We start from the raw sequence: 23202 nt of genomic DNA, 5'->3' as shown, positions 1-23202 counted from the left end.
TGCAGATGACACCAAGTTGGGTGGGAGTGTTGATCTGCTCGAGGGCAGGAAGGCTCTGCAGAGGGATCTGGACAGGCTGGATTGATGGGCCGAGGCCAACTGTATGAGGTTCAACAAGGTCAAGTGCCGGATTCTGCACTTGGGTCACAACAACCCCATGCAATGCTACAAGCTTGGGAGCGAGTGGCTTGAAAGCTGCTCAGTGGAAAAGGACCTGGGGGTGTTGGTTGACAGCCGGATGAACATGAGCCAGCAGTGTGCCCAGGTGGCCAAGAAGGCCAATGGCATCCTGGCTTGTACAGCAGTAGGGAAGTGATCGTGCCCCTGTACTCAGCACTGGTGAGGCCACACCTGGAGTACTGTGTTCAGTTTTGGGCCCCTCACTACAAGAAGGACATTGAAGTGCTGGACTGTGTCCAGAGAAGAGCAACGAGGCTGGTGAGGGGTCTAGAGAACAAGTCTTGTGAGCAGTGGCTGAGGGAGCTGGGGCTGTTTAGTCTGGAGCAAGGGAGGCTGAGGATAGACCTTATCGCTCTCTACAGATACCTGAAAAGAGGTTGTAGTGAGGCAGATGTTGGTCTCTTCTCCCAATTAACTAGCAATAGGATGAGAGGAAACCGCCTCAAGTTGTATCACATGAGATTTAGATTTGATTAATATCCAATTTCTTTACTAAAAGAGTTGTGAAGCATTGCAATAGGCTGCCCAGGGAGGTGGTGGAGTCACCATCCCTGGAGGTGTTCAAAAAATGTGTAGACGTGGCACTTTGGGACATGGTTTAGTAGGTATGGTGGTGTTGGGGTGATGGTTGGATTTGATGATCTTAGAGGTCTTTTCCAACCTGAATGATTCTATGATTCCATGATTCAGAACACCTGCATTTGATAATCAGGGAGAAGCATCCAATTATATCCAGATATGCTCATACAAACAAATCTGCAATAAAATCTGCAGGCACAATTTATAAAAGGAACATATTTTTCTTTGGTATTTACATAAAAGTAAGGCAATGAGTGGTTTAGGAATGAAGTCACACTGAAACTGACATTTGAAAGCCTTCCCAACTCACCCAGATTTTTCTGATGGGGATTAAGAACTAAGCATGGGCTTCTTATTAATTTCCAGGCAAGTTTTGTTCCTAATCTAATCATTCTAAATGTTTGCAACACCAGCTTTCAGAGAAATTAGCAACACTTTCTGTATTGGAAACTGAACAGTTCTTTAAAGTGACCACCCTACGTTTTCTGATGGGGAACTGTCAGGCAGGTTCATACAAGAGGTCTCCAATCCGTGTAATGGATTCTGTCTTGACCGAACAGATACGGCATTTGTCTGAACTTCAGAGCAAGACAGAAGCTGTATCTGTTGGACATCGCTGTGCAGAACAGATGGATTTCAAACAATATGTTAATGAGCTATAGTTGATATCGTATTTTTTTAAAATCTGTGTAAGCTCTTTAAATTACCAGTGTTTGTACTAGTTTGTTAAAATACTCATGCATTGTAAAGGGGGGAAGAGAGACATGTCTAACATACTCGGTATTTTATGTTTTCTACTAGGTGCTTTGCATTTTTTTTGTCTCCCACATAAGAATTGGATAAAAATTTCAGCAATCACGTATTAATCTAAGCAATAAACTTTAACCATGGTGAAATATGAAAACTTTAAATCTGCCACAGGAAATTAAATATTACACTTGTAATGCACAGTGGAAAAGTACTAATAGCATATCACTGACGTTTGGTCTAGCAGTAATACCAGAGAAGACACAAATAACGCTAAGTGAACACATACCCCTTCTTCATCCACTCTGTCAGTACACTTCACATTAGTATCCAAAATGATCTGCATTGTGCGAGTGTATCCTCCAAAGGCAGCATGGTGCAGGGCTGTCCAGCCTTTATAATCACTTACACATAGCAGTATAAAATTACTAATTACAAATAGAAAACTATTTATACATTTAAAGTAAATTTAAATGACTCCTCTGATTCAAACCTCTTTTCTTTGGCAGGACTACTGCAGAGATATCCATGCCTTCTGTCAACTATTACGTGATTACCAATGCACCATTTGGCAGTAAAAGGTTCAACTCAGTAACAGTATTTGGGTCTCCCCCTCTCTTTTCTTCTCTCTCTCTACCTCTGTATATATCTGGATTGTGCCCATATTCTTCTGTCACCCTTGAAAATGACACAAATGCTTGCAGTATTCCATTACCAATACTTGGTCATAGATGTGGCACAGATCATGTCCATATTTGAGAATTTTGCATTTAAAGAGAGTGACTATTCAAAACATTATAAGCACACAAATCTATTCCTATTAATATTACTTCATCTTAGTATGATGAAACTCATTAAGCCTTTTATCACGTAGAACCTACCAGGACATTTCTTTAAAAAATGCCAGATTTAAGTCTAAAGTAAGCGTAAATACACACAAACATACATATGTACACATAGATATACATACATACTTCTATATAGTTTCATATATATATGTATATTATCATCTCTACCCTTGCTAGGTGTGCTAGTCCAGCTAGGGACACTGGAAATAAACAGTTCAACAGTCGTCCATTCAGTGGGTCCTCCGCAGTCACAAATAATGAACGACAGGTCTGTTTGCTAAAGGATCTCCTCAGAACGCTTCGGCCCTGAGCTCCAGGGTGTAGCTGCAGTGCACTTGGAAGCACAGGACTTCACAGTTAAAGCTCTAGACTGCACCTTGGAAACAGGACTCTCAACTTTTGGTGGCTTTAGCTCCTGGCCTTACAGGTGTGAGCCTGGAAACTTTTGTGGAGCTGCCGATGATCTGAGGGTCTTTGACCAGAAATCAGGACTTAGAGCGCAAGACAAGTTGTCCATGAACGACCAATTCTAAGAACCCTACTCAAGCCTGTAAAAGAAGCTGATGTATGATGATACTATTTCCAAAACAGTATTGTTTCCTACAAAAGGTTTGATATTCTTCTCAGCTGGATTTAGAGAAATCTGAGTTTGCCCAGCATTAGAAGACTTGCTTTACAGCTAGCCATGATTCTACATGTCAGGCTGAAGCAAGGTACAGTCAGCTTAGTTTTACAAATATTTTATAAATATGCTCTTATATTGTATATTTATATTTGTACATATTAATAAATATTTTCATATATTGTATTTATATTTATATTGTACTAATTTCCCAGTAGATGGACATAAAATGTAGGGTGATAGTTCTTTATTGCCTTAATGAATAGAAATCTGTATACTTACCAGAGAAAAAGCGCCCCTCTCTTCAGAAGAAACTGAACTACCTTCTCATGACCATTCTGGGCTGCCAAATGGAGGGGAGTCATTCCCTTCTTATCACCTTCATTCAAAAGTCTTGTGTCTTTCATATCTCTTATAAGTCGTTGACATGTATTGATGCGCCCATAGCTTTGAAAGATAAACATAAAAATTAATGTAAAAAAAAAAAAAAGATGCAAAAAATAGCATTGATTCTATTGCCTAGACTGCACTACTCACCTGGCAGCAAAGTGTAATGGTGACTTCTTGTCCCTGCTCTTAGAGTAGATGGAAACGTTGAGGCTGAGTAAATTATTCACAGAGAGGGCCACACCCTGTCTGCATGCATAATGCAGTGGAGTACATCCTTCATTGTCTTCATCCACTACAAGATTTTTAATATGTTCCATCTGTTACTCCCCAAAATAAAACCCAAAGCACAGAATGACATTTATTTCACTAATGCTCCATAGGTTCTAATAACTTGAAAAAACAGCATTAATACTTCAAAGCAGTATTTAAACATAGGAAACAAACTTTAGTAAATCTAGCAACAATGAGCATTTAATGCCTGCTGATTTGTGGGTCACCGTTTTTTCAAAGAACTACACTTCGAAGAACACAGCAGTTGGCAACTCTGCACCCTTACTGAAATCCATCCACAGTACAAGTAGAATACAGGAAATTCTTCTTTGCTGCCATTCCACCATAATACTCACTGCTGTCAGCAGAAGGCTTCTACAGAACCTAGGGGTAGCCTATAGTCTGTACGCAGCAGTAAAACTTCTGGCTGTCAAGAACCATCAGTTCACTGGTTTACAGTGTAATTTTATTTCCCCCATTTCTCTTTCTCACCTTCATTTCCCTGCTTTTCCTCCATACCTCATCTAATGTCTAACACTATCCTATGTACAGCCTTTCCTACAGCAACTAAAAATCTCCTCCCCTGGTCTGCTCCACTCCTTTGTCTGAATTATTAGTATGATTAATAATTAGAAAGTCATTGCAGACAATTAAGAGTTATCACTCTGGTTTAAAACTGATTCTCTACATCTGCTGAAAAGGGAGTTTAAATCCAGTCTGCACTACTAATCAAAGTTTTTTACAGATTTCAGCAGATGATGTAAGATCAGTTACACTTGATTCACATTTAAAAGATTGTTTCTGGAGCTCTGGAGGCTAGAAAATTTAATTATTTCAAGTGAGCTTGGGCTCTAGCAATAGGAGTTCTTCACCTCAGCATAGCCAAACACAAACCCACGTTTGAAATCCTTTTTAAAACTAAATCCAAGACTTCATTACCATCCAGTCTACAGAAAGGTCCTGCAGAATATGCTGTAAACTATTTAAATCCCAGAGCTTGACTGAATATGAGCATGTCCCCTAGCTTTACTGCATGCAAGCTGCAAAAATAGAGTGAAAAGTTCTATATTTTATTGCCTACCTCTTGAGCTATTCAATCCCCCAACAGCAAAATAATTTATGGGATTATGTTATTCCTTTGCCTGGCAATAAGAAAACTGTATTATTTGCTTTGAAATATTTTCATGAGAGATATGTACCTCTTCAAACTATTTTCTGTGACACTGGGCAACTTAACTAGCATCACAAACTTCTACAAACATTCCAAAATAAAATGGTAGGTTCTTTTTTCTCTACATTTTCTAGGAATGGTAACAGAAAGACATAAATAGATGCTTACTGTACCTGCAGAAATTTCTCATTCAGATGCTGTAATCCTCCAGGCTGCAATACCGTCAAATGCAAGAAATTCCGACCAAGATGATCTTTTAATGATACATTTGCTCCTAGATAAATATGGAAATGAATACCAGCAACTTCAAAACTGCTGGCCCCAGGCACTGATTTATGATGTTTAAGACAAAGGAACTAATGTTCAACAAATGTGTTTATAAATCTCTAAAACAACAAATATTATTTCAAGCCAACATTATAACACATACTTTTACTCACAAAAAAACCCCTACTGACATTCAGATTTCATCGTTATCTCGCGTGTGTATGCATTTTCTATTTCATTCCAGCATTAAGATTTATGTGGGGCCCTTATACTTAGAGATACTGAGCACCCACAAACCAAGAGGTAATTCAAAGATGCAGATGAACACCTCGTCTAATCTTTTAAAGTTGTAATCTTGTTACAGCTTCAAAATTTATTACAGGGCTTGTTAACAAAAGCAGTTATATTACTATTAACAAGTGGAAACATAGTAACAAGAATTAGCTTGCACCAAAAGTGTAGCAATTGAAAGATACAGCTCAAGCATTTTCAAGGCAACTGTGATTATACAAAATCACAAGTAATGCTTGAAATACGGGCTTTAACATTTAAAGATTAATTGCTGGTATGAAACACAACTGTGTATGTGGTGTATTTGTTCTACCGTTCTGCTTACTTTGCGAACTGCTAAGGAATGCAGCGATGCAGTGCCAGTGCCACCTCTACCTTGAGAAGCATGACACAGTTTTCTACAGCCTGTTCGCTCTGTAATAAAGAGGGTGAAATCATCACACTAATTCTTCCTTTATCTGAGCTGATACCAGCACTGCGCAGCTGTTTAGCTCAGCTGTTCCTGGACTGTATGCTGAAGTACTGAATTGAAATTGAGAGGAAAGTTATATGTAGAGTTTTAACACGTATGAACCCTGCTCAAAAGAAGTATAGCATATGTGTATATTCCTTTTTACCTTTTGAGAGCAGTAAATTCACAATTTTCCATGATGCACAGGAAGTGGCCAACAGAAGTGGGGATCGACCTTCTATGTCAACACTATCAATATTAGCCCCCTGCAATAAAGAATTTCAAGTTTATCATGAATAATGAATAAATGAAATCTTTAAATTGTGCTGCCCTTTTTAAGCATAGCAGAATTACAGGCATTCTTAGTAAATCCAGATGCTCCAGATAAGCAAATTCAATAAACACATCACATCTCTATATAAAACTATTATGTTTTCAAATTGTCAGCCACAGCCCAGTCATCTCTATATATTAATTTAGATGCCTAAATAATACTGGCTTACTTCTAGCTATACTGAACTCAGGACTCATTATCTTTTGTTAGGGTACCTTTTAATTCATTTAAATACTCAAAATATATAATTCTAACTTCAAAATACTGGGATTGAAGCTCTGGAAAAATAAAAAAATTGCAGCCCTTTTGAATGATGCGGTCTTACCTATCAAACAAGTACCTGAACAAGACCCTTCTGAGCCTCTATGCTATATGAATCCTGTTCAAGAAGTAATGCATCCAGAGATTAGTCTAGTTTGATCTGTATAGCTTGATCTAGCTTCATTTTCTATCCTTCATCATAAGCTATATGAGCCGAGGTAATTTTAACTCCAAAGTAGCTGTATCAACAGTGGACACATTTTTATGCTCCATACTCAAGGTTTTTGATATGACTTTTCTCCTTAGGGGAAGCAACTGGACTGGAATGAGATATTCTGGCAAAAGCCCAGTTTTGCTGTTTTGTCTATTTTTGCACAAGATGCACATTGCCATAGTATGGTCACTATCGTCACAGTATCACTATGACCATATCAGCAAAACACTGAGAGCATAAACATAACTATGTAAAAAATCCTGCCAACAAGGGAGTATGAAGATACAAGTAAATGAACTAATGATACGTATGTATTTTTTATGATGTTTTAGATATAATTTTTCTAGATATTGATTTGCAAGTCAAATTGGATGAGCTGAACAAAGTACACAAAATAAAAAATCTGTTTTCTTTCAGATAATATCCATAGATCATTGAAAGAAAAAAATCAATGGGAGTTTTTCCATTAACTTCATTCATCTTTGGGTCCACTCCTAATCTGAGAGAGAACTAATCGTAATCACGAGCAATATTTACTTTCTAGGATGGCAGAACCTGTAATGTAGTAATAAGAAACATTTAATAAATGTACAGTGATTACTTCACGACTGAGAACAGGAAGTTTCCAATCTATGTTGATGAAACGTTTGAGAGCAGCACATGCAGGACCCTTTCCCCAGTTACCTTTCTACAAGGTCAGGCAACCTCTTAAAAATCTTATTCATCAAAGAAACAGATCTTTTTTATCCAAGTGGCTCATTCATTTTAGCGAATACAGGGCAGCAATTTCCAGTTAATAATGCAATCTTTAATCACATTCCCTCCAGCTAACATCATTGTTCAGTCTTCAGCAAAATGAATACAGCATTCATCATTATTTATTACAATAACGAGTAACTCCTATATTGCCACACAAATTTACCACATTTATGATACAGCTGAATTAAGAATTTGTAAATCTAGTTTCTGAACTCCTTTTACATTTACTCCTTTTTGCATTTATACATTAATATGTATGAATTAAACAGACCTTAATAGAAAAATAAATACTATGCAAATGTTTTAAATATCATTCAGTATTTATACTAATTTAATCTTTCATTTTTATTTTAATGAAGACAACAGAAGCAAAAAGGTAGTTCAAAAAAAGAAGCAAGAAAATGTCTAAAATTACCACTTATTTACTTTGAATAAGCAGGTTTCAATAAAATTCATGAGGTAAACTCAGGAAGCACCATACACCTCAATGCCAAATTACCCACTAAAAGATGCAGGGAAATGCATCTAAGATGTTAGATAAATCATGAGAACTTTCTGATTTTCATGTGTTTATTCTTCTTTATAGTTGTATACATAACTTGGAAATACAATCATGCTATTTGCATGCACAAAACAGATACTGTGCACCTAACTGTCAAATGTGACGATAGGTACTTTGACATTACTGTTAAAAGTCATTGTGCTCAAAATGCTTAATTTGCAAATCAATTTTTAGGTAGCATTTCTTTAAAATTATAAAGTTTTGTAATGTTTAGAAGTTGGGAACAGCGATCTAGGTTTCTGTCTTTTGCCTCTTTTTAAGGGTTCGGTTAACCTTCAGTTATGGCAAACCATAGCTGTGCATCTCACCAAAACAAGAGTATGGACTCATTGCCATGCTATGTTGAGGCCAAATGCAATATAACGAAAAGCTGTGCAAGAAACATCTGTAGAGTTTGATCCTCTGATTTTTGTGTAGCAGATTGACCTACAACTCACAGAAAAACTGGTGTGATTTAAACGTAAATAGCATACATCATGTGTCTGGACAATTGTGTTTTGCATAGCTAACCTTACCTTTTCTTTCTAGTAGAGCTAGATGTAACACTATATCTATTTACAATGGCTTTCATTTTCAGACACAAAAAGTACCAAAAATAAGATAAAGGAAGTAATAATCAGATCAGAAGTCTCCTTCTCTGGAGACATTCAAAACCCTCCTGGATGCAGTCCTGTGCAGCCTGCTGGAGGTGACCCTGCTTCGGGCAGGGGGGTTGGACTGGATGACCCACAGAGGTCCCTTCCAACCCCGAACATTCTGTGATTCTGTGATCGTCATAAGTTAACATGCATGAAATGTGGATATTTAATGTATAAAATAAATAAATTTTGTTCTTTATTAAAACCAGAAAGCCATTCTGAACTGGAATTACTACTCCTTTTGAGCAGTAACATTGCTCCATCTTCTCTTTTTCACCCCCGTGTACACCACAGCATAGGCGATAGTGAGTGATCTTGCCAGGAATTCAAGAGAGCAGGCAGCACAGGTTGTATGTGCCGCATCCCACTAACCCCAGGTAGCATATTTCAATCCATTCCCAGACATGGCAAATGAAAACAGCCCTAAAACTCCAAAACTGACATGCTTTATATGGAAAGCCAAACAAACCCTCAGCACAGATTTCGCAAAAGAGGCCAAAATAATCAAAATGACTCTCAAGGAATACAAGTTTGTTCTTAGCAAGTGCAATGTTAAAGCTATTCCCTCTAATACTTTGGGCACACGAGCCTCCACATGCAAAAACTTGTGCCTGTATTTATCAATTAGTATCTGCTGCAGATAGGTTGTGCTGTCAAATAAGTTTAAGGAGTCAAACCTCACCACTTCACTTTTTAATTCAAAATAAGCACACCATCTAGTTCTGACTAAATCCAATCCCTATAAAAGAGTTTCTGAGAAAAGCAAAACTGCATGTAGAAGAGAATTCTTCTTAACATAATTGTCATGAAACTAATTCAAAAGCCGAAACATACACAACATGCAAAAGAAGTCTGCTGATTTCTGATAATCATCTCATCACTGGGGCATATAATGGTTGTATGAGCCTTAGTTTAATTAGTATAAATGGACACTTGGAGCATAGCCAGTAGCATGCCCGGTTACGTTTCTTCTCTTTCTCCCTCATAATTATTCATTGAAGAAATATAACAAAACTACACAGAATAAAAAAATATTTCTAGATCATGCACAAACTTAAGTATATGGCTACGTGATCCCAGAAAAATCATATGTACGTACTTCAAAGAAAGGAATTCTAGAAAAAAATCAGATTAAATTCAATGCATATTTAACATTTATTTCATATTTCATATCCTAAAAACAATGATGATTGAATCAGTTTGTCATATCTATTAAAAGATGTTTATGAAACCCTTTTGAGTAAGTGAGATGGAAATAAAAATGCAAGTTTTCATCCTCTGTAACTGTGGGATGCCATTAAGGAGCCACAACCACTGCTGTATTATAACTGTCAATTATGCATTATGAAATATATATATCTCTCTAAATACCCTATACCTGAGCATACATTCTCAGGTATAGGCATTTATGAATTTCTCTATGAAGACCTGTACTAATAGATAGCAATAATCTCTATAAATGTATTGCTTGATGAAATAGTTACCATTGAAATCAAATACTCTGCCAGTTCATAATGATCAAACAATGCTGTCCTGTGGGGAGAAACGCAAAAATACAGTAGCGTTAGAAAGGACAATGAAGTTTCAAGCCAAAGGGTAGCATTTTTTCCATTTTTTGCATTTTCTAATATTTTCAAATAAACACATTTTAAAATAAAGAGACAGAGAGATACCTTTGTTACATAATTAATTTTAATAAATTGTTTCAATTTTTGTCATGAAGTGTTGTTTTTAAACTAAGTTCAGTTCAGTTAATACATTGAAAACCCACTGCGGGAAACAAAGACCTCACTGATAGGTCAACAGGCATTTTACCACTGATTTTTAATAGAACCAGTCATTTCATATATTGGATATTTTGCTGTACCACACAAGGTCAATATAGAATTCCATAAACTTCAGACTCCGTTTGTTGCAGGCAGACCTAGAGCCTCAAATCCACTTCATTGATCCGATCTTCAAAAATAACCTGCCATATATTTTGTGTAATAACACTAGAGAGAGGTTAAAATGGCAGTAACTTAACTAAACATGCATTCTGACTGTGACAAATATTTTAAAGCTGTCTATACACATGAAAAACTCTCAGGTTCTATTCTACAATAAGACATTGAATTATATGTTATAAGAAAAAATGGTCAAAGCAGGAAGTATAGCACAATTAATACACTCATTCTAAATGTTTTCAGAAGTCAGACCCCTAATAAATATTTTGACTTAATGAGCAACACAGAGAGACAGTTCTGAGGCTGTACTGTATCTCAAAGATAACAGTTCCCTTAGCATTATAAGAGGTCATAACACAGGCTGTACTATAGTTAGAACTCATTACTCAAATGACGTATTTTAAAACTCATGTCATGGTTCCAGATAGGTACAGAAGCTTCCATTATCTATAGCAGACCCCTCCAGCCAGGCATAAATGCTGAACGCTTCACACACACTCAAATTCTGAGGCGCCTGAAGACAGAGCAAAGTAATTTTACAAAATACTTAGATGGAAACATGTCAGTAGGAATGGAACAGATTAAGTCCTGCATGTACTTCACTGCTTCTTCATTTCTCAACAAGTTAACGTTCCTATTCAGTTTATTTATATTCTGAGAGATTTGGGTGATTTTCTACCTTTCTGATGATTCTTGATAATATTTTTCTTTCCTGTTTCACAGATACAGGGAGTAAAAGAGTGTCATTTTTTTCCCAAGCTTTTTCCAAGGACAATCGTTTTCATGGATATGACAGCCAGTTATCTATTAAGTAGTATGTTGTATCTGCACAATTTTCTTTGGTGTTCTGTCATCACTTTGTCTTCAACAGTGTTCTATCACGGTAGCATTTCCAAGTGTACCCAAACCTTATCTTCACTTTACAACACGCTCCCCTTTTAATTTCTTCAGTTATCTTTGAATCATTCCACTTTATACTGTGTTCAAAGAACAATCACCTCTACTGTCTCTGACTTTCTACCAATTATTCTATATTGTAAAACTCCTTGTAGAATAACACTGTAAAATCATTACACTTAAACACAGTGAGACATATCTTTCTTGCAAACATGTATAGATGGGGAAATACATTATATTCCATAGAGTTGGTAGCCAGCACATTTAACTAAACATCTTTCTGCTACAGAAGACTGTGGAAACTTCACACTCTAGCGCTCTGGTTTCAAATGGACTGTAAAAGCCTGGAGGTCTAGAGGATTATTACGTACACAAATGCCAACTGCAACTTTGTATTCATAGGGAAGTGTACCAACATCTACTTGTAGCTGATCAGGTGTAAGATAACCTTTTAGGGAAAAAAAAGAAAATATTTTTTAAACTGTTTATATTATTTTTTGTTCATTTTCTGGAGAACATAACCTCATTAGATTCCACAACCTCAGAAGCTGTTAACAATTCCATAAACTTGTTCACCTACTACTTCACCGGAGTAAATTTTCAATACAAGCTGTTAGTGACCATTCCTTGAGATTGTTCCAAGGTAACTGGAACTGTTTTGATTTTTATATCAGCACCAAAATGTTTAACATTCTGACCAAATTACTGACTCTTTCATATTGTACTAAAACCACTCCCCGTGCCATGTGGAAGGGTGTTCCAAAAGTATACTATGTAAAGTATAATTGGATGCTGAGAATAACTAAGAATATCACGGCTCACAATTTAGAGGGAAGTCTGGCAGAGGAGCCTCCTACCTGTGAAGCAATGTTTCCTTATTCCCATCTACAGCATCAATAATGGATTCCTCACCAGCATAGGATGACATCATTAACTTTACAATCTCAGTTGCTCCTTGAGTGGCAGCAAAATGAAGTGCTGTGCATTTTTCATTCTGTAAATGGGAAAATGAAAAAACATATAAATATTTAAACCCCAGCAACCTAACCTCCAACCTATTAAACACACTAGTGATCTAGCCCAGGATTCATAATTCCTAAATGCCTAAATTTCTATGCAAGTAATGAAACTTTAGTCTTTAACTAAAGTAGTGGAACTCTAAAGAGATCTTCAAGATCAGAAAAGAATAAAGAGATAGTTTTAAAGGATCAGTAGAAAGCTGCTTCTTATTCTATGCCAAGTCCCTAAGATAAGAGTAAATTACATTCTTAACAATCTTTTGTATTTGAATTAATAAACTGACACACAGAGCACCCGTTAATACAAGAGATAAAGCAAAGGAAAACTACAGAAAACCAGAAGCAGACCAGTACAAATGAGTAACCAAATAAATGTGCTGATATAATACAGAAAATGCATTCTTTTAAAACATTTTTGACTTCCTTAAATGGAATCTTCCTTAGATATGGTTCTTATGTAAAATTTTCTGCAGGTTAAAAATGACTTGGTCTAATATGTTATCAATATGATATTAGGGATCGCTTAAGCAATCTGGATGTCCACAAATCCATGGGCCCCGATGGAATGCACCCACGAGTGCTGAGAGAGCTGGCGGATGTCATTGCTGAGCCACTCTCCATCATCTTTGAAAGGTCTTGGAGGACAGGAGAGGTGCCCGAGGACTGGAGAAAGGCCAATGTCACTCCAATCTTCAAAAAGGGCAAGAAGGAGGACCCAGGGAACTACAGGCCGGTCAGCCTCACCTCCATCCCGGGAAAGGTGATGGAGCAGCTTATCCTGGAGGCCATCATCAAGCAAGTGGAAGAAAAGAAGGTTATCAGGAGTAGTCAGCATGGATTCACCAAGGGGAAATCATGCCTGACCAATCTGATAGCTTTCTACGATGACATGACTGGCTGGGTAGACGAAGGGAGAGCCGTGGATGTTGTCTACCTTGACTTCAGCAAGGCTTTCGATACAGTCTCCCATGATATCCTCCTAGGGAAGCTGAGGAAGTGTGGGCTGGATGAGTGGTTGGTGAAGTGGATTGAGAACTGGCTGAATGGCAGAACTCAGAGGGTTGTCATCAGCGGCGCTGAGTCTAGTTGGAGGCTGGTGACAAGTGGTGTCCCCCAGGGGTCAGTACTGGGCCCAGTCTTGTTTAACTTCTTCATCAACGACCTGGATGAAGAGTTAGAATGTACCCTCAGCAAGTTTGCTGACGACACCAAACTGGGAGGTGTGGTAGATACACCAGAAGGCTGTGCTGTCATTCAGCATGACCTGGATAGGCTGGAAAGCTGGGCAGAGAGGAACCTGATGAGGTTCAACAAAGGCAAGTGCAGGGTCCTGCACCTGGGGAGGAACAACCTCATGCACCAGTACAGGCTTGGGGTGGAGCTGCTGGAGAGCAGCTCTGTGGAGAGGGACCTGGGTGTCCTGGTGGACGACAGGTTAACCATGAGCCAGCAGTGTGCCCTGGCTGCCAAGAAAGTCAATGGGATTCTGGGATGCATCAAGAAGAGTGTGGCCAGCAGGACGAGGGAGGTTCTCCTTCCCCTCTACACTGCCCTGGTGAGGCCTCATCTGGAGTACTGTGTCCAGTTCTGGGCTCCCCAGTTCAAGAAAGATGAAGAGCTACTGGAGAGAGTCCAGCGGAGGGCTACAAGGATGGTGAGGGGACTGGAGCATCTCCCCTACGAGGAGAGGTTGAGGCAACTGGGCTTGTTCAGCCTGAAGAAAAGAAGGCTGCGAGGGGACCTTATAAATGCCTACAAATATCTGAAGGGTGGGTGTCAGGAGGATGGGGCCAAGCTCTTTTCAGTGGTGCCCAGTGACAGGACAAGGGGCAATGGGCACAAACTGAGGCACAGGAAGTTCCGTCTGAACATGAGGAAGAACTTCTTCCCTCTGAGGGTGACGGAGCACTGGAACAGGTTGCCCAGGGAGGTTGTGGAGTCTTCTTCTCTGGAGATATTCAAGACCCGCCTGGACGCAGTCCTGTGCAGCCTACTGTAGGTGACCCTGCTTCGGCAGGGGGGTTGGACTAGATGACCCACAGAGGTCCCTTCCAACCCCTACTATTGTGTGATATTCTGTGATATTCTGTTATTAAACTATTATAAGCTACACAGTCACATAAATATTAAACAATAAGTAAATTATTAGAACAAAATTTGCCAAAACAGGATTTCATGTAGCTAGATGGGACAAACTAGCTTTGATACATGCCTAAGGGTTTTGACTCTGTCCTTTTTAGAACAGGAACATTTCAGTGAATGCATCGGAATAGGCTTTTCCACCGTGCCACAACCGTTCTCAAAACAGTCTTACCCATCACAACATCAGCAGTTAAATTATCTCATTCAAAAGGTGTGTGTTGAAAGTATCAACCCAATAAAAGAAATGTTTATCTTTGCTCTCATGAGTTGATTTGAGCCTTGCAAATAATTTGATTCATGATAGATATCTTCAGAAATGTTTGTTCACCACGAAGCTGGGCACAGGCCCTTACACCAACAGTATCACGGTACCAGCAGTAGCATCACAAATTTGTGCGTGTTTACTAAGAAGATACCGTCAAGGCCAGGGCAAGGCTGAGGATAAACAAGAATGATGAGAAAGGGTCAGACCAAAGATCCCATTTCTGAGAACGGACAATAGCAGGTGCATAGTAAAGAGTTTGTGAAGACCCTGCCGTTGTCCAGTGTGCTCCCAGACTCCACGTGTTTATGACCCAAGGACTTCCTGAGCCAGAGGGGATGTCATTGCATTCAGTAGCTGAGGACTGATTTTTCTTCTGTGGATCTGCCCAAATGCATCTGGAATCCATGCAAACTTCACAGGCACAACATCCCATGTAACTTGTGTAAAGAAACCTGCCACTCTGCCTGATCTGGACTAGAGACTTCTTTTCATTTGCTGCTCCCTAGGTTTTGCATTGGAAGAGACAATAAGCAATGATTATCTGCTCGTCTTTTTTTCATACCACTTAGAGATTTAAAGATATCTAGGTTTTATCAAAATTGTATTTGCCTCCATTTGAAGTTTTACCTGTTTTAGATCAATCTGGGCTCCAAATTCAATGCACATTTTAATCATTTCAAGGTCCCCACTTTGAACTGCCAAATGAAGTGGACTGCACTTTCCATTATTGGTAAAATTGATGTGAGTTTTAGCAGAGTGACCCAATTCTTCACCTGAGAAATGAAAATAAATGGAAATTTTTTAAATGAGAAAGATAACAGAAGCTACCAAAGCTTTCAAAACAAGCATATGAACTGTGGATTAATATTCTCCCCCTCAAAATGTGAACCTTTCACATCTATCATTAAACAATGCATGGGCACACATTTAGGAAAGCAGTTCAGCTGCTGCTGCAACCCTGCAAAAGTTACTAGCGTGAATTGCCCATCGGAATCATTGCATTAACATCTTGTAAGTTCAATCACAGTTATAAGTGCTTGTTTACACAGTTTTTTGAGAATTAAAGCAGTAAATTGGTAAGGCTACCATAAATAATAAATTTCACTGACAGTTTGGGAACAATGTATTTACCTTTTTTCAAAAGAATTTCCATACATGTTTTTGCACCTGAAAATGCAGCTGCATGGATAGGCATACATCCTGTTTTGTTTGGTTTACATATTTTCCCTCCATTTTCAATCTGAAAAATAATGCCTGGATATAGCTTAATGACATACAGAAAATTATGACTCATGAACACACTATTACAGGTATAGTCTCCTGGGTAGCTGTGTCTTCTTTTTATGCTGTATATGCATTGTGAAGTTTATATACAAATATCTTTTGTATGTTATATCAACACATCTATACATATATGTGCTTCATTTTGTGTTCTGATGACCTTCAAAATCAGTTTAAGTCTTTTCTGTTTGCCACTCAGACAGATTTATATGTACTCTTAAAAGATTAAACTCTGTTAGTAACCTATGCAAAGTAACTTGAGTATTGGGTCCATGGTTAACCATCCGTCACTAAACAAAGACAGAACACAGAAACAGAATAACACTGCATCAAGATAAACAGAATCACATCAAAAGATGATAGATAATTATACCTACCAGGAGTGTCAGTGCTTCAGGATTATCCTTGTAACATGCTACAATTATAGGTGTGTTCCCTGCTTCACCTTCCAAATTAACATCTGTACTGCTATGCTGGACTAAAATCTAAATTTTTAAGAAAACATTCAGTCAATCATAAGCCAAATACAACAACAAAGGCCTATCCCATTACTTTTCTTGTTTATCACTCATAGCACTCTTCTGACTTGCTACTCTTCTTGCATGCCAACAGCCCACAATGCATATGCAGAGATGAGGGAGAACGTAAAAATATGCAGGTGAAAAGTGCAGGTGAGAACGGACAAAGAAAAGTAAAATTCTTTGCAGCAGATGGCTAGTTAAACAGGATAAACACCGCACATAGCTGCAGAGTAGCTCAAAATTTTATTTAACAATTTCCGCAATACTGTGAGAAAACCTTTTCTGTAGCAAATTGCAGATGGGGATTTTCAACTGAAGTTTGTTATAACGTCTTGTAATACCCCGTATTCCCCAGAAAGTTGCAAAGGTGTAGATGCTGCTTGATTAGGTATCTAATGGACAGTTATAGAAGATGAGGGGAGATGGGACTTGAAAACAGGGACCCTTCCAGTCCTGAATTTCTGCTTCGGTCCCTATGCTAACAGCTAACACTGAGCTATCAGTATCACCGAGTACCTCTATGACTGCTTCCATCATCTTTTGAGAAGCAAAGGATGTGGAAATGATAATGACCATACTGTACTGCATCTTTATTCTTCTATCTAAATATTTACATAATTGTCTTTCAGTAATTGAAATTAATTTTTCTGTACTGGCAGAACTGGCACATTTTAACCACTCCCAGGCAATTTGACAATAGAAACCAAAGGAAAATTCACTTGAATAAACAACAGAGTGGGGAAAAAACAAGAGCATGTATTTAGTCAAGAGAAGAGCTGTAAATAACTCAAACCCAGAACGCAATAGAAAGCCCATTTAAAAAATGTCACTGTATTTCAGATTTTATTGTTCTTAATTCATAATAAATACAGAATTTTGTAAAAGATGTGAGGACAGTGAAATATTTTAACACTGAAAATCTCTAAAGGATTTTAAATCTTGAATACAGGAATATGTTTTTCTTTCTTTTGTTTGGATTAAATAGAAAAAGAGACAACTTTAAAGGGAAAAGCAAGTGATGTGTTCACAAGGCTGTATTCACTTACTAAATTCAAGCACTTCACAAATTCTAAAATTCTATCCAAATGCCACATATGGAGTGAAAATATTCTCATTGCACTTGGACAAATGATGAAAAAATTATGCTGCTCAAAATCTCAATGCTGTTGCTATTTTACAGGGTTCAAAATAGACACCTTAGTAATTTCTTCACAATCTATTTTTGTGATTTTTAATTGCAGATTTAGTTCTGCTATTATTCAAATGATTATTACAATGTTGGTTTAAGAACTGTGTTTTCTGACTAATTTAAATCTAGTTTTCATAAAAACATACACTAGTTTCAAGAAAATTTTGATACTCCTATGACTCCCTACACTACTGCACAAAAAAAAAAATCAGAACATAAATATTTGAAATAACGCATGCCTACGTGAAATTTTAGTCTTAAAAATAACTTTTTAATACAAAATTCCTTGTGTTTGGGAAATTGAAAAGAATTCTCCAAGAAACATAACGACTACTGTTCAAATACCAGTATTTATATAAACCAGTAAGTTACTTTTTACATGCTGTGCTGAGAAGACACAAACATTTCTATAAGCATAATATGTTACACATCCTGCTTGCGAAACAAAGCATACGAGGAGATACAGCATATATAAACAATGTCTTGGTGTTCTGCATGCAGCTGCAGTTGAACTTCTTACTAAGTGTGTGTACTTCTGTGGACGTTAGACTTACCTTAACAATTTCATTATGCAGGGACTGCACAGCCATATGCAAAGGTGCCATCATATTGGAGTTGAGAATGTTTGGATTGGCTCCTCTGCTAAGAAGCAAACTAACACTTTCAACCTGGTTTTTCTTTGTGGCCCAGTGCAGTGGCGTATTTCCAGAAGAATCCATCACATTTAATACTAGGTCAAAGGGGAGAAAACAAAACAAAACCAAAATCAAAGCAAAACCACCAAATGTTCTGATTGCTCTGGAAAAAAAAAAAAAAAGTCTTCAATGGAGGTTTAGGTCTGTGCTACTGCATTTCTTTGAAGAGATAAAGGGAAAGATTGCATGTCATGCAGTGCATTGTGTTAAATAGATTAAATATTGTGCTGAATACACGGTATCAGTTAGATAAAATGTTCTATTAAAATATTAATACACTAAAATATTAATATACTAAAATAGAGAGAAAGCTTGACAAGGTTACCAAATAGCAATAAGGGTTTTATCAGTTCTTTTGAAGTTATAATAGTGGAGAGATGGGAGAGGTGAAACACCTGTCTATTTCTTTCCCCTTATTATACACCTTCCTCCCCACAAAGCATTACTTGATTTCCCTTTTTCCTTGCTCCTTCACTTGCCTATCTTCTTTGACTTTGCAGCTATTGCTTTAAGGGCTGCACAGAACAAGTGAGAGTGAAGAACTAAGGTAAGTGAATAAATAAGTGCCTGCAAATTATAACAAGATTAAAGACCACATCTATTCTGGTTCACTTACTTAAGAACACAGAGGTAAATCAATTTATACCAGTTATAAAACTGGTGTGTTCTACACATATATTTTGAGCTTCAAAATTGGAACTAAACTTCAACAAATATTCTTAAAATTAAGACAAAAATTATATATTGAAAAGAAAAAGAACCTTTTTCAGATGGAATAATCTAAAATTAGATTATTGTTTGGTGAAAAAATGAGCTTTTTAGGATCTCTGTATGCTTCATCAGTAGTCACAGTCTGTCAGTGGAGTTGTACATACTGTCACAATGCTTATTAATAACTACTCAACAACACCTTTTACACAGAGTGGTTTTCAAGCATTCAGAGTCCCATGTTCTCCTGCTTATCACTTCTTCCCTAAATTTCTTTATATGGCATACCTCATCAAATGTTTATTCTTCCTCACTAAGTAAACAAGTTGTGATGACAACTCGAATGACAAGTATGAGAACCAAATGAATTCTCTTTTACTTTTCCAGTATTTTAAATGTAAGAAAAGATATATAACGTATATAAGGAACACAAAAAGTCAGGCCTACTGTACTTCACTGCAGTTTTCTCTTTCATATCTGAAGACTGTAAATCTGAGTCCCAAACAAAACAAGATCTATTGAATCACTGCATTAGAGACAAAACATGACTAGGCCCTAAAACAACAAGGGTGACCCAAACCACACCCAGACACTGCAAACTGTGGCAAACAGTTTGAACTGTATTTAAATCCACAAATGCAGATAACACATACCAGTTCTGCTTCATTTGTGTAACAAACACTTTGATTACTGAACTTTTTTATTCTTTTAAATAAAACAGTTAATAAAACATGTCTTACCTTCACAAGAAGAATCATCTATGATCAACTGTATTAATTCTATTTGACCTCCTTCTGCAGCATGATGCAGTGGGGTGGCATTTAATTCATCCACTTTGGTAAGCCCAGAACGATTCTTCTTAATGAAGCTCCGTAGCCTACAGGCACTTCCATCTGAAATCACCTATTTTGGACACAAATACTCTCATTTTCCTAATAGGCAAGATATTAGCAATGCTATAATGTGTTACTGTGGGCATGTTATTGCTCACTAATTCTCCCCCAACTGTTTAGTTTCATACAGAAGTACACAAATCCTGATCAGATTGAGTCCACAGTGAAACTCTGATTGATTTGATTGATTGCAAAACCAGACCCGGTTGAGAAACAGTGCAAAATTAACAAAACCACAAATTATCTTGAATACATTATCTTGTCTTCTCTAGTGATCTTCCCTCCATCGCAGAAAATCTTAAACAAGAAAATTCATCACTTACTGTTTAATACTCTCTCCAGCTGTGGACACGTAAAATGAATTCAATAGAGAAGAAAAATTAATAATCTTGATAAATTCCTTTTCCAGACCTTTCTACAGAGACTGGTACCATATCTTGGGCTTTCAAGTTCAGCTGTTGGGTTTCTGTGATGTTCTTTATGTCAGAGCAACCAATAAATTCTTTAATTCCAGCAGTATCCTAAGAGCTTGCCATGGGCTACTACCTCAGTCTGAAACAACCCAGCATCTTCACAGCACAATAAAAAACCAACAACCCTTCAACAGCTCAGCGCTCTGACACCTTGATACGTCCCTGGTACTGTGCTCTGCAATCAAAGCCTACTATGGAAACCCAGCTGATACTTACTTTATGATGTTCTCCAAATATTTCTGTTAGAGTGTTTCAAACCCCATACTTGTATATGAAGAAAAGAGATTGCACTGAAATGGGCAGGCATTTAAAAACAAGTTATTAAAAAAATTAAAAGGGAATAAAAAAGAAAAACAATTCAACAATATTAGAAGAAAAAAAAAAGGGAAAAATGCATATCAAAAGTAATGCAAGCCTTCCCAAAGATGTGTAAGCAAGCTAAGGGCGAAAAAGCGCACTCTCCCAAAACCACAGTTCCCTCCTCAGCTGCAAAAGAAAAGGATAACTTTGCTCTCCAGGAACCCCTGAGCCACAAAGATTCAACAATTTTTTCTGTCATTAAGCAAATATATATTATGGGCAGCCCATTCATACACTTAAGCAAGTGTTAAACTTCCTTGAGCTTAATAGTCCTATTGACCTCAGTGAGGTTACTCATGTGAATAATGCTGCAAATGTGTTTAAAGATTTAGAAGAGTGGGACCAAATACAGGGGTAGCACCTGCTTCAGAAGCGCAACTAGAAAAAGCTAATAGAATACAGATGATATCATTAAGGAAAGGGTATTTAAGACAACTCAACTGTCATAAAAATAAGAGGTCAATTACATACACAAATATCTAAACATTTTATACACCCTTATTATAGTTCCAGTATCTTCTATTTCTTCTTATATTCTAACCTAATTTTAACTGCACTGAATTTCAAATCTTTCTATTGATTTAGACCACATTTTGCCAGTATTTACATTGGAAGTATTTGTCAATGTAAGACAAAATGAAGCTGAAATGTGGCATAATAATAATTCCTGTCAACAAAAATAAGACTTTTCAGTCAATACTGAAGTGTTTCATTAACAAAATAGGAAAGGAAGAAATCAGGTAGGTGTTCTCAGGACTTTGGTTGGTTCAAAACAGCGAAGGAAGCTATTTTAAACTACAGCAGCTCCTTGGTACTTCACCTGAACAGCTATGTAGTGGCAGATCACCCACCAGAGTGACAAGCTGTGTTATGCTGAAGAGGTGTTCCTCAGGACTGCAGCCCGCACACAGAAAACAAGTCTGGAAATTATCTCAAGAGGTCTTTAAACACATCCATGTACTTTGTCAAATTTTTCCAGCATGCTCTTAAAAATCTCCAAAGTTACCCAAGTCACCCGTCCCGTAAGAAATGAAATTCCGTTGCTGAATTATCCTTAAGTGTTAGAAAAGGCTTCCCTAACATTTGCTCTAGGTCTCCCTAGCTGCAATATAAATACATCATTTCTTGTCCTACTCTCTCTGGACAAGGTAAGAGGTTATATCCTTCCCGGCAGTAATTTTGCATTTGTAGGTTCTGCCGCTGGTTCCCTTTCCCTTCATAACAGTTCCAGCACTTCCAAACTTTCCTTTCGGGAACATTTTTACAGATGGTGAACTCACTACCATCACCACGTCTGGATCTCCCTCTAAGAGGGGGACTTTTTCTGGGGAGCCGTGCCCGGGGGGGATGCGAGCCCCGCGGCAGCTGCCGCCCTGCCACCCCGCACCCTCCTCTGCCCGCTCCCTTCCCCTGCTCCCGCTCGCCCCGCTCCGGACTTGGCCACCCAGCGCCACACCGCCCTGTGCCTTCAGGCCCCACGACCAGGGCGGCCCCCAGCCCGTCTCCCACCCCTCACACTGCTGCGTGAGGGGTGAGGCCAAAGGGCCTGAGGGGGAAGGGTCTCTGGGACACAACCAACACCGAGCCCGCACCGCTGCCTCCAGAGCCCCTCACCCACCTCGCCCTCCACCTTCGCCCCTCCTCGTCCCCTTGCCTCTCGAGCCTCGGGCACCATCTCCTCCCGCGCCGCCGGCCCGGGTGCCTCAGGCAGCTCGGCTGTCCCCTCCGGCTGACGCCGCCCGCCCAGCCCCCGGCGCCGCCACCCCTGCCGCGCCCCTCCGCACGCACCTTGAAGACATCCTGCGAGGCGACGGAGGCGGCATCCGCCTCGCAGGCGACGCCCTGGTAGGAGCTGGAGGCGGCCGCCTTCTCCCGCGACTGGCAGAGCCGCAGCAGAGACCGCTTCATGGCTCCCGCCCGCCCGGCTCCGAGCAGCGCCCGCCCCGCCCGCTCCGCAGACCTGCGAGGCGAGAGACCGAGTGACGGCCGGCGCCCGGCCCGCGCCCGGCCCGCCCGCCGAGCCGGCGGCGAGAGGCGGGGAAAGCGGCGGGGGCGCTCCGGCCGCTGCCCCGGGAGGGCGAGCCGCTCCCCGCCGGGGCGGGCACCCCGCCGAAAGGCAGCTCCCGGGCCGTCCCCGGGGCCGCCGAACCCCGGTCCCCTCGGGCCACGGGTGGGCGCCCGGCGGGCCGGCGGCCGGAGGCGCCGCTGACAGCGTGACCCGGCAGAGAG

General features: G+C 39.1%; 1 protein-coding gene across 1 annotated transcript in view; it reads right to left on the bottom strand.

Moving 5' to 3' along the window:
• TRPA1 (transient receptor potential cation channel subfamily A member 1) overlaps positions 1-22902 on the bottom strand; it is a 42756-nt gene extending 19854 nt beyond the window's left edge. The window contains exons 1-13 of the mRNA XM_075415242.1: positions 22762-22902; positions 19988-20150; positions 18399-18574; positions 16512-16619; positions 15985-16093; positions 15481-15626; positions 12285-12421; positions 10069-10117; positions 5983-6082; positions 4981-5081; positions 3514-3683; positions 3259-3423; positions 1796-1910 (exon numbers count right to left, since the gene is read on the bottom strand). Coding sequence (XP_075271357.1) covers positions 1796-1910; positions 3259-3423; positions 3514-3683; positions 4981-5081; positions 5983-6082; positions 10069-10117; positions 12285-12421; positions 15481-15626; positions 15985-16093; positions 16512-16619; positions 18399-18574; positions 19988-20150; positions 22762-22881 — 1659 coding nt within the window. The 5' untranslated portion in view covers positions 22882-22902. The remainder of the gene's footprint in view (positions 1-1795; positions 1911-3258; positions 3424-3513; positions 3684-4980; positions 5082-5982; positions 6083-10068; positions 10118-12284; positions 12422-15480; positions 15627-15984; positions 16094-16511; positions 16620-18398; positions 18575-19987; positions 20151-22761) is intronic.
• Positions 22903-23202: the final 300 nt, after the last annotated feature.

The sequence above is a fragment of the Opisthocomus hoazin genome, chromosome 3, assembly GCF_030867145.1.
Source record: "Opisthocomus hoazin isolate bOpiHoa1 chromosome 3, bOpiHoa1.hap1, whole genome shotgun sequence".
In the NCBI taxonomy this organism is placed as follows: Eukaryota; Metazoa; Chordata; class Aves; order Opisthocomiformes; family Opisthocomidae; genus Opisthocomus; species Opisthocomus hoazin.
This window is presented reverse-complemented; position numbering and strand designations above follow the sequence as displayed.